Raw genomic sequence first — 11,345 nt, forward strand, 5'->3', positions numbered from 1 at the left:
AGAGAGAGAGAGAGAAAAAAATATATATATATACAAATGTGTATATTATTATCTACCTCACTTGCTTTGGCAATGTTAACACATGTTTCTTGTGCCAATAAAGCCCTTGAATTGAATTGATAGGAGAAAAAAAACATATTTAAGAGATGGGGCAGTCCAGTGTAGTTGAATCATTACACCCAAAAAGACACAAGATAATCTGTAGGATGAACAGTCAACGTATTCAAGTTAGTCATTTTCTGTAAAGAGTAGCCAAAGATTCAAAAAACAAATCCACTGCCTCTCTGCTCCCTGGTCTCCGCCTCACTTTGCCTGTCATCCACAGGTCTGCTGCCTCAGAGAAGCTGAACCACCCGCCTCGCACACACCTCTCTCTCCTTTCCGAGAGAGAGAGAGCGAGAGCGCGCTCCTATTGCGACCATTCAGAGCGCTCCTCCTCTCAGCAAGGCCAACACCATACACAACCAACGCCAATGTCCCTTCCACTCCCCCCGTATTCTCCCTCTCTCGCTAGTTGCTCCCTCTCTCTTCACTTAAAGCTCCTTCCAGTGACGTCTTAAAAAGAGGCGAAGGAAAAATAGACGTTGACTTTTGATCCACAGCAGGTTGGCGCATCGGACAGAGGGAAGCTTAAGCCAAGGAGAAGCAGTTTCGTCTGGCTATACTGTTGAACGGTTGTACGTGGAAAGGAAGCAACTGAGGACCTGCATCATAAGCAAAGTGGATGGAAAAAAAGAGAGAACATTGCATTCCAATCACGTCTTCATTTTCTCTCTTTGCCTGAGCCACAGCGGTAGGAGAGAGAGCAAGGGACATAGAGGGAGAGAGAGAGAGAGAGAGAGAGGGAGAGGGAGAGAGAGAGAGACGGAGAGAGGGAGAGGGAGAGGCAGAGAGAGAGAGGGAGAGAGAGAGCAACGGGAAAATCTCGGCAGGAAGAGAGACAGAGAAGGAAAGAGAGAGATCCAACAATCTTTAAACTAGTGGTGCTTTTTTCCGGATGCTGTTAAATTGCAGTGCCAAAGTAAGGTGAGTGGTGCGTGTGTGAATATGTGTGTGTGTGTTAATGCGTATCCATATTGCATATAGCTAAGCCACGGACGTGGGAGGGAAAGGAACGCACTCGTTGATGGTGAGAATGGAGCAGAGGAATCTGCCTATCCTATCTGATCAATGAGCATTTTGTTTCTCACTTTCAACGGTTCCGAGCCGATGTCACGACGAAAGCACCTGCATAGCGCTCGGGCTCGCATTTCAACAGCTTCTTTTCCTTACCTTATCTAGGTTTCATTTCTATTGCCTTTACATTCCCACTTGGTTTCATAATTCGGGTTTGCCGGTTCTTTGAGATACAACAGACATTGTCAATGTATTTATTTATTATTTCATTGCGTTTTCCGTATAGACAATCGTGTCTATAATTAAACCTATGTTTCTTTAATGGATATATCTACCCTATGCTAACAGTTTGTGGTTTGGTCAAGGTACAGGGTTTGATTGCGTTATGCTGTATGGATGTGTACGGCTCATTCCTATGCATATTTTTCTTGTTTCTCCTTCTCTCCCTCTTTCAACAGCCCATAACGGAAGACACGCGGGACATCTCACCTCCCCCGCTACACGGGCACCGCAAAAGCAGGCGATGTGAAGTTGGATGCCATTAAACTGAGTAGGTACCCCGGGATATAACAGCTTACACCCAGGAATATAACACTTTACCAACCGCTGTGGGACGTGGAAATGCTAAACGATCGGAAAGAGTAAGGGAGAATACGTTTTCTCTCTTTTTAGTGTTTTTCGGATTTTGTATTATTTCAGCACCACCGGTTTAATGGACAGCGCCTGCAGGAGCTTTGTGTGTTTTCCATGGGATCTCAGCACCACGGACAGCGCATAGATTTGCAATACAAGCCAAATGGTGGAGGCAGAGCACTGGGAACATACAAAGTGCGCTATTCATCGTAGTGTGTGTGTGTGTGTGTGTGTGTGTGTGTGTGTGTGTGTGTGTGTGTGTGTGTGTGTGTGTGTGTGTGTGTGTGTGTGTGTGTGTGTGTGTGTGTGTGTGTGTGTGTGTGTGTGTGTGTGTGTGTGTGTGTGTGTGTGTGTGTGTGTGTGTGCAGTTTTGACACGAACAGCGGTGATGGTAAAGGGAATCGTTTCATAGGTAGTAACGTGTCCTAAATGTATGTCATTTTCGTTTACTATGACCATAAGGACCGGGGGCTAAGGGCATGGGAGGGGAGATGACAAATCTGTTTTTTGGTATTTTTCTCTCTAGCCCTTGAGCAGCTAATGTCATCTCCGTTCATCTATAGCATATTATATTTACATATGGAGGTTAGGCTAAACATATCTTATTTTGGTAGGCTATGAACAATCTGCAATCAATTTGTTCTCAAACATTTAACCCGGCAGTTGCCCCGAAGACAACGATATGATATGTAATCAGTTGTCACGTGAATGTTATACCCTTATAACAAATAGCTGTATTTCCTAAGGTTGTTTGATTAGAACACTGCATATTGCCCAAACGTCCTCTCGTTCTCTCTGGTCCGTGCCTTGAGCCCTGATGACAAGCTATGTCCCTGTCCCTAGGTTAATGGGGGTATAGCTCACGCTATGATTAATCTGGCGAAACCACACTGTCGTTCATTTTCACAACAACAAAGCGAACTCCCGGTGTCTGATTTTCCGTGAGAGGTTTGCTATGTTATGTATTAAATACAGAGAGATCACCTCTCCTCTCCACCCTTCCACGGCCACCTGCTGTTGCCATCCTTCATTCATTCATTGAGCATCTCCGAGTTTGATTTATGGCAACCTTAGGCTAGTGGTAGGTGCTCATAACGTGAAATATGGTGCCGGTAAACAAAGGACCAATAGGGATAATTATTGTAATTGTTTTAGGTTGTAATGAACCTAGGTTTAATGAATTAAACCTACATTGATACACCAATGTCACTGTCTTCCTTTATTTCCACCTACCATGAGACAGCAATACTAACGGTTTCTCTCTCTCTGTCTCTTTTTCTCCTCTTTGTCACATTCTTCACCCCGCTGTCCTTGTGTGTGTGTCTGTCTGTGTCTGTCCCTGTGTGTGTGTCCTGTGTGTGTGTGTGTGTGTGTGTGTGTCCTGTCTGTGTCTGTCACTATGTGTGTTACCTGTGTGTGTGTGTGTGTGTGTGTGTGTGTGTGTGTGTGTGTGTGTGTGTGTGTGTGTGTGTGTGTGTGTGTGTGTGTGTGTGTGTGTGTGTGTGTGTGTGTGTGTGTGTGTGTGTGTGTGTGTGTGTGTGTGTGTGTGTGTGTGTGTGTGTGTGTGTGTCTGTGTCTGTGTGTGTCTGTGTCTGTGTCTGTTTGTGTCTGTGCCCCTTCTCCCTCTCTTGTCTACCGTCTCAGTGCTGTGAAGTGGCTTGCCATAGCCGTGACTTCATCAGGTCTCAGTGAGGATGCTGTGGGTTACCTTGCTGAGCACCATAGCCCTAGGATGGACCACCCCAATCCCACTGCTGGAGGACTCGGAGGAGATGGACGAGCCCTGCTTCGAGCCCTGCTACTGCCAAGTCAAAGAGGGCGTCTTTCACGTCCACTGTGACAGCAAAGGATTTACGAACGTCAGTCAGATCTCCCAGATATGGACGCGGCCCTTCAAACTCAACCTGCAGAGGAACTCCATGAGGAAGCTGTACTTCAATAGTTTTCTTCACCTCAACAACGCTGTGTCCATTAATCTGGGGAATAATGCGCTACAGGACATCCACGCCGGAGCATTTAACGGATTGGGAATTCTGAAACGGCTGTTCCTCCATGAGAACAAACTAGAGGTTTTCCGGAATGACACCTTCCTGGGTCTGGAAAGCTTGGAATACCTGCAAGCGGACTATAATGTCATCAAGAGGATAGAGAGCGGAGCCTTCAGGCACCTCCACAAACTCAGAGTACTCATCCTAAATGACAATCTGATACCAGTCCTGCCCAGCTACCTATTCAGGTCGGTGTCACTAACACACCTGGACCTGAGGGGAAACCGGTTAAAGACATTACCATATAAGGGCATGTTGGAATATGTGGGGCGGAGCCTGATGGAGATTCAGCTAGAGGAGAATCCATGGATCTGTGAGTGTGATATAGTTCAGCTAAAAACATGGTTGGAACGCGTTCCCTACACAGCACTGGTAGGAGAGATCACCTGCGAGTACCCCTTCCACTTGCACGGGAAAGATTTACGAGAGATCAAACGCAGTGAGCTCTGTCCGTTACTTTCAGACGCGGAAATCGAGGCCAAACTGGGAATCCCTCGGTCTCCGTTCAACAACGAGAACACATGGCCAACAAAACCGTCCTCCATGCTGTCTTCGTTCCACAACACGGCGTCGTCTGTGGAGTACAAAGAGAGACATGTCAAACCCACCAAACGGCCCAGGCCCACCAAAAACCCTCCCACCCCTCGTAGTCTCTACCCTGGCCTGAACCAGCCCCCCATAGCTGGCTACCAGACCCGCCCCCCCATCCCCATCGTCTGCCCTTCTGGGTGTATCTGCAACCTCCATATCAACGACCTGGGGCTAACGGTCAACTGTAAAGAGAAGGGCTTTCATAATATCTCAGAGCTCCTGCCCAGGCCTCTCAATGCCAAGAAACTTTATCTGAGCGGAAATCTGATACAGAAAATCTACCGGTCTGATTTCTGGAACTTTTCCAGCTTGGATTTACTACACTTGGGGAATAACCGGATATCGTATGTCCAGGAAGGGGCATTTATCAATCTTCCCAACCTGAAGAGTTTATATCTGAATGGGAACGACATTGAGAGGCTTACTCCCGGTATGTTCCGGGGCTTACAGACGTTGAGTTATCTTTATTTTGAGTATAACGTTATTCGTGAGATCCAGCCGGCATCATTCTCTCTCATGCCCAGCCTTCAGCTTGTTTTCCTCAATGACAACCTCCTCCGCACTCTCCCGACCGACGCCTTCGCAGGCACCAGCCTGGCACGACTCAACCTCCGCAATAACTACTTCCTGTCCCTTCCTGTGCGTGGCGTTCTAGAACACCTGCATTCCATCGTCCAGGTAGACCTTCATCAGAACCCCTGGGACTGCTCCTGTGACATCATCCCCCTCAAAACCTGGATGGAGAAGCTGTCCTCGGTCATCATGGTTAGTGATGTCATCTGTAAGACTCCTGATTTAGCCTTTGGGAAGGATCTGAGGTCGCTGGATACTGAAGTCATCTGTCCAGAGCTGAAGTACTCATCCGGACCCTCCCCAGCTCTCTTCCCCTCTGATGACATGACCACCGGTAGCTCTGGTCTGGGGGAGGCTGTGGGGAGGGGGCCGGTGCCTCTATCAGTCCTCATCCTCAGTCTTCTCGTTTTGTTCATCTCAGCGGTTTTCGTGGCCGCGGGCCTCTTCGCCTTCGTCCTGCGGAGACGGAAAAAGCTGCCCTTCCGGAAACGCTCTGAGGTGGATCTGACGGGAATCCAGATGCAGTGCAGGATATTGGAGGATCCGCCGAGACAGACCAGCAGTGGAAGCATAGGCTCACCTGAAAAGTCAACCAGCGGCCACACACATACACACACGCATGGTCACGTTGGCCACACACACACTCACGGTCACGTCTATGATTACATTCCTCACCCGGTGACGCAGATGTGCAACAACCCCATTTACAAGCCCCGGGAGGGAGAGGTAGGGGAGGGGGAGGGGGTTCAGTTTGCAGAAACAAAAGAGAACAACAGTAATTACCGAACCCTCTTAGAGAAGGAGAGAGAATGGACTCTAGCCATGTCTAATTCACAGCTCAACACTATCGTCACGGTAAACCACAATACAGGGGATATATCGAGTTTTCACGAGAACAGTGGGCTGTGTCCCACCGTGATTGACAGCCAGAGACCCACGCCAACTGTCGGCTTCGTAGACTGTCTGTATGGAACGGTGCCGAAGCTCAAGGACATGCACGTTGCACATGCACACCCGCCTGGTATGCAATACCCGGACTTACAACAGGACGCACGTCTCAAGGAGACGCTGCTGTACACAGCAGGGAAAGGCTGCTACCCTGACCCCTCCCAAAGCGATTACCTCGAGTTAAGGGCCAAACTCCAAACCAAGCCGGATTACCTCGAAGTACTGGAGAAATCATATCGGTTCTAACACACGGAGTTTAGCATAAGCTACGTATAAACACACTCTCCCTTTTCCCCAAACGGAGCAAAATCAAGGAAGAAAAACTAAACAAAAAAGCAGCATGATATTAAAATGAAATATTATATGACAAAAAGTTTTCCCCAAAAATCGCTTTGGAGGAAAGGCCATTCTCAGATATTCAATGAAGTGCCTTTTTTCAGAGTAGCCAGCAATGTTATCAACCCTTATTTTTATATGGAACAGATTGGTCTATATGCCGAGGAGAGTGAGTGAACGAGAAAGAGGATAGAGACACCGGGAAAAAACACAACATCCGAAAATATATCCCGTCAAACTGAACCCTTCATGAGCTCTCAAATGGTGGAGTAACCCTGTGCGGGAGCTGGATGTCTCCACTGGGGCTCGTGTTTCTGTCTCGCTATCTTTCAGGTGGATATATAAACGCCCGGGTGCCCTGCACATGAAGTTAGTAGGAAATATATAAAACATTTAGAAAATGAATTGCAGTTTGCTGCATGCACTCGACCCATTGCAATGGTGTGGGATTTGCTCAGAACTATCACTCACGTATTAATAGAGATACTGTAACACATTACGGTTTCAGTGTTCTATTTAATTTTATATATTATTATCATTATAATTAAAGAGGACTACTATATATCTGGGTGCAATTCTCAAGGACGTGCTCGCCCAAGGATTAAAATAACATTTGTGAATATATTATATGATGACGCTCAAGGTTTTCTGGAATTTCACGCACTTTCTTAAGAACCATGCATCGGATTATCTCATCGACACTAACGGCTTTGTAGGGGGCACTTTTAATGTTTTCTCTCTTACAAAGATTTGAAGAAAATATGTGCATATATTTATTCTGTAATTTCAGTGAACATTTTATTGTAAAGGTAATGTTAAATAAATGTATAGTGAACATGCGTCTGGTATAGCCTTCTTAATAAAAACTCTTATATTAAATGAAAAGGGTGCTACCACGGAACGTTTGTGAAGAACGTAGAGGTAATATGTTTGGTATGGCTCTATACTGTGCTGTGTCTGTTATAGCAGCATAATACACGGACATCTCTAGTGTCTTGATTACATTTGTAGTTGTGCTGCTGTGGCCAAGAATATGGGCATTTGCTGCTACTGTGCAATGGTAGCTTACTTGAGGTAGGCTGAGTCGGGAAGGCGTGCACCTTCGATAGTAGCTGGCGATACCAAAACAAAAAGAGAAAGAGAGTGACACGTCTTTGAGAGATGCAGAATTGAAAATGAGCCAATTAATGAATCAAGTTTTGTCCGATGGGTAATGTAAATGCACCATTGTGTTCTCATTTCATTGTGACTGTTTTCACATGAAAGTTTAACGAATTATCTAAAAAAAAAGACCGCGAGACTGAAGGACCCACTTGAAGCTCATTCGCTGCAGATTGACATTACTAATTTTGTCCACACGAGGGAGACAGAGGGACGCTCACTTTAACAGGTTAACAATACTGCTGGTCTGTCAGACACTATCGCCAGACTGTTCTCTAATCTTTAGATGGCAATATGTTGAATCCATGACCAAATGAAATACTCGGCCTGTACATTAGTCTGCTATATTCTACCAAATTGAAAAACAGTAATTAGCAAGAGAACATTACGTTTGCTTTGTACTATTAATGAGATCAGTAGGATTGGAGATATCCTGTGCAGATAACATAATGGTTATTGTTATGTAAAGGTTTTTCTACATTATCATGTATTTTGTGAATATCCTTAAAGAGGGAGAACATACGTGACAGGGAAATGGGTTTCAAGCAATGTCATTCAACTCAAACCAATCGATCATTTGACATTCCAAATCATTTAAAGGCCCAGTGCAGTTAAAAACGTGATTTACCTGTGTTTTATATATACAGTATTTTCACTCTATGAGGTTGGAATAATACTGTGAAATTATGAAAATTATGATAATGCCCTTTTAGTGTAAGAGCTGTTTGAAAAATGTCTGCCTGAAATGTCAGCCGGCTGTGGTGAGACGAAGTATTGGCCAGACTGGTGACGTTAGTTAATAGACCAATAAGACTCTGCTTTCCCCTCCCGACTCAGACCATACCCAGACAGGCAAAATGATAATTGTTCTAAAAGCTATTTTCTGTTTCTTTAAAGACCATTTTAATTGAAAATGTAATTGTTCCCCAGAAATGATTTGTTATTAATATAAAAATGGACCATAAAGATGTTACTTGTTTGGTTGGGGTGGAGTCAGACGACATGTTGCATTTTGCAGGAAAGTAGAGTGATTTTGAAAAGAGATATTAATGTTGAAAGGAAGGGCGTTTTATTTCTTAGTCATCAGAAGTACAGGACCGACCACTTCTGTAAACTATCGGTTTATACCATAGTCATTGTCTCCCCCCCATTTGACACTCACTCACTCACTCTCACTCACTCACTCACTCACTCACTCACTCACTCACTCACTCACTCACTCACTCACTCACTCACACACCGGGATGTAACAGCTGACATCCAGGAATATAACCCTTTACCACCGGCTGTGGGACCTGGACACACACACACACACACACACACACACACACACACACACACACACACACACACACACACACACACACACACACACACACACACACACACACACACACACACACACACACACACACACACACACACCAGATGAGTATACATATTGAGCAGGCTTTCATCATTCACCCTAGACCCCAACCTAACCCCCATCCTCCTATCTGAGCACCCTAGCCCCGAACCTAACCCCCTTCCTCCTCTCTGACCACCCTAGCCCCGACCTAACCCCCATCCTCTTATCTGAGCACCGTAGCCCCCAACCTAACCCCCTTTCCCCCTTCTGACCACCCTAGCCCCCAACCTAACCCCCTTAACCCCCTTCTGACCACTCTAGCCCCCAACCTACCCCCTTCCTTCTCTCTGACCCCTTAGTCCCCAACCTACCCCTTTCCTTCTCTCTGACCCCCCTAGTCCCCAACCTACCCCCAACCTACCCCCTTCCTTCTCTCTGACCACCCTAGCCCCCAACCTAACCCCCTTAACCCCCTTCTGACCACTCTAGCCCCCAACCTACCCCCTTCCTTCTCTCTAACCACCCTAGCCCCCAACCTATCCCTTCCTTCTCTCTGACCACCCTAGCCCCCAACCTACCCCCAACCTACCCCCTTCCTTCTCTCTGACCACCCTAGCCCCCAACCTATCCCTTCCTTCTCTCTGACCACCCTAGCCCCCAACCTACCCCCAACCTAACCCCCTTCCTTCTCTCTGACCACCCTAGTCCCCAACCTAACCCCTTCCTCCTCTCTGACCACCCTCGTCCCCAACCTACCCCCTTCCTTCTCTCTGACCACCCTAGTCCCCAACATACCCCTTTCCTTCTCTCTGACCCCCCTAGTCCCCAACCTACCCCCCAACCTACCCCCTTCCTTCTCTCTGACCACCCTCGTCCCCAACCTACTCCATTCTTTTTTCTCTCTGACCCCCTAGTCCCCAACCTACCCCTTCCTTCTCTCTGACCCCCTAGTCCCCAACCTACCCCTTCCTCCTCTTTGACCACCCTCGTCCACAACCTATCCCATTATTTCTCTCTGACCCCCTAGGCCCCAACCTACCCCCTTCCTTCTCTCTGACCACCCTAGTCCCCAACCTACCCCTTTCCTTCTCTCTGACCCCCTAGTCCCCAACCTACCCCCTTCCTTCTCTCTGACCACCCTAGCCCCCAACCTACCCTCTTCCTTTCTCTCTGACCAACCTAGCCCCTAATCTACCCCCTTCCTTCTCTCTGACAACCCTAGTCCCCAACCTAACCCCCTTCCTTCTCTCTGACAACCCTAGTCCCCAACCTACCCCCTTCCTTCTCTCTGACAACCCTAGTCCCCAACCTAACCCCCTTCCTTCTCTCTGACCACCCTAGTCCCCAACCTACCCCTTTCCTTCTCTCTGACCCCCCCTAGTCCCCAAACTACCCCCTTCCTTCTCTCTAACCACCCTAGCCCCCAACCTACCCCTTCCCTCTCTCTGACCACCCTAGCCCCCAACCTACCCCCTTCCTTCTCTCTGACCACTCTAGTGCCCAACCTAACCCCCTTCCTTCTCTCTGACACCCCTAGTCCCCAAACTACCCCTTCCTCCTCTCTGACCACCCTCGTCCCCAACCTACCCCATTCTTTTTTTCTCTCTGACCCCCTAGTCCCCAACCTACCCCTTTCCTTCTCTCTGACCCTCCTAGTCCCCAACCTACCCCTTTCCTTCTCTCTGACCCCCTAGTCCCCAACCTACCCCCTCCTTCTCTCTGACCCCCTAGTCCCCAACCTACCCCCTTCCTTCTCTCTGACCACCCTAGTCCCCAACCTACCCCCCTTCCTCCTCTCTGACCACCCTCGTCCACAACCTATCCCATTATTTCTCTCTGACCCCCCTAGTCCCCAACCTTCCCCCTTCCTTCTCTCTGACCACCCTAGTCCCCAACCTACCCCCTTCCTTCTCTCTGACCACCCTAGCCCCCAACCAACCCCCTCCTTCTCTCTGACCACCCTAGCCCCCAACCTACCCCTTCCTTCTCTCTGACCACCCTAGCCCCCAACCTACCCCCTCCTTCTCTCTGACCACCCTAGCCCCCAACCTACCCCCCTCCTTCTCTCTGACCACCCTAGCCCCCAACCTACCCCTTCCTTCTCTCTGACCACCCTAGTCCCCAACCTACCCCCTTCCTTCTCTCTGACCACCCTAGCCCCCAACCTACCCCCAACCTACCCCCTTCCTTCTCTCTGACCACCCTAGTCCCCAACCTACCCCCTTCCTCCTCTCTGACCACCCTCGTCCCCAACCTACCCCATTCTTTTTTCTCTCTGACCCCCTAGTCCCCAACCTACCCCTTTCCTCTCTCTGACCCCCTAGTCCCCAACCTACCCCTTCCTCCTCTTTGACCACCCTCATCCACAACCTATCCCATTATTTCTCTCTGACCCCCTAGGCCCCAACCTACCCCCTTCCTTCTCTCTGACCACCCTAGTCCCCAACCTACCCCTTTCCTTCTCTCTGACCCCCTAGTCCCCAACCTACCCCCTTCCTTCTCTCTGACCACCCTAGCCCCCAACCTACCCTCTTCCTTTCTCTCTGACCAACCTAGCCCCTAATCTACCCCCTTCCTTCTCTCTGACAACC

The 11,345-nt window shown here is 48.3% G+C and overlaps 1 protein-coding gene across 3 annotated transcripts; it reads left to right on the forward strand.

Moving 5' to 3' along the window:
- The first annotated feature begins 539 nt into the window (after positions 1-539).
- On the forward strand, positions 540-7,186 carry LOC124006012 (SLIT and NTRK-like protein 3). 3 transcript variants are annotated; one of them, XM_046315671.1, is made up of 3 exons: positions 540-1,026; positions 1,575-1,666; positions 3,394-7,186. In XM_046315671.1, the coding sequence occupies exon 3, from the start codon at positions 3,444-3,446 to the stop codon at positions 6,153-6,155; it is 2,712 nt and encodes a 903-aa protein (XP_046171627.1). In that variant the 5' UTR covers positions 540-1,026; positions 1,575-1,666; positions 3,394-3,443; the 3' UTR covers positions 6,156-7,186. The 3 variants fall into 3 exon arrangements, with proteins under 3 accessions (XP_046171627.1, XP_046171628.1, XP_046171629.1); XM_046315672.1 differs by having other exon boundaries at positions 540-1,021; XM_046315673.1 differs by having other exon boundaries at positions 1,024-1,129.
- Positions 7,187-11,345: the final 4,159 nt, after the last annotated feature.

The sequence above is a fragment of the Oncorhynchus gorbuscha genome, linkage group LG19 (genome assembly GCF_021184085.1).
Source record: "Oncorhynchus gorbuscha isolate QuinsamMale2020 ecotype Even-year linkage group LG19, OgorEven_v1.0, whole genome shotgun sequence".
Lineage (NCBI taxonomy): Eukaryota > Metazoa > Chordata > Actinopteri > Salmoniformes > Salmonidae > Oncorhynchus > Oncorhynchus gorbuscha.

Excerpts from the sequence above, each read along its gene's own strand:
- LOC124006012 (XM_046315671.1), top strand. The coding sequence starts at position 3,444 with ATGCTGTGGGTTACCTTGCTGAGCACCATAGCCCTAGGATGGACCACC.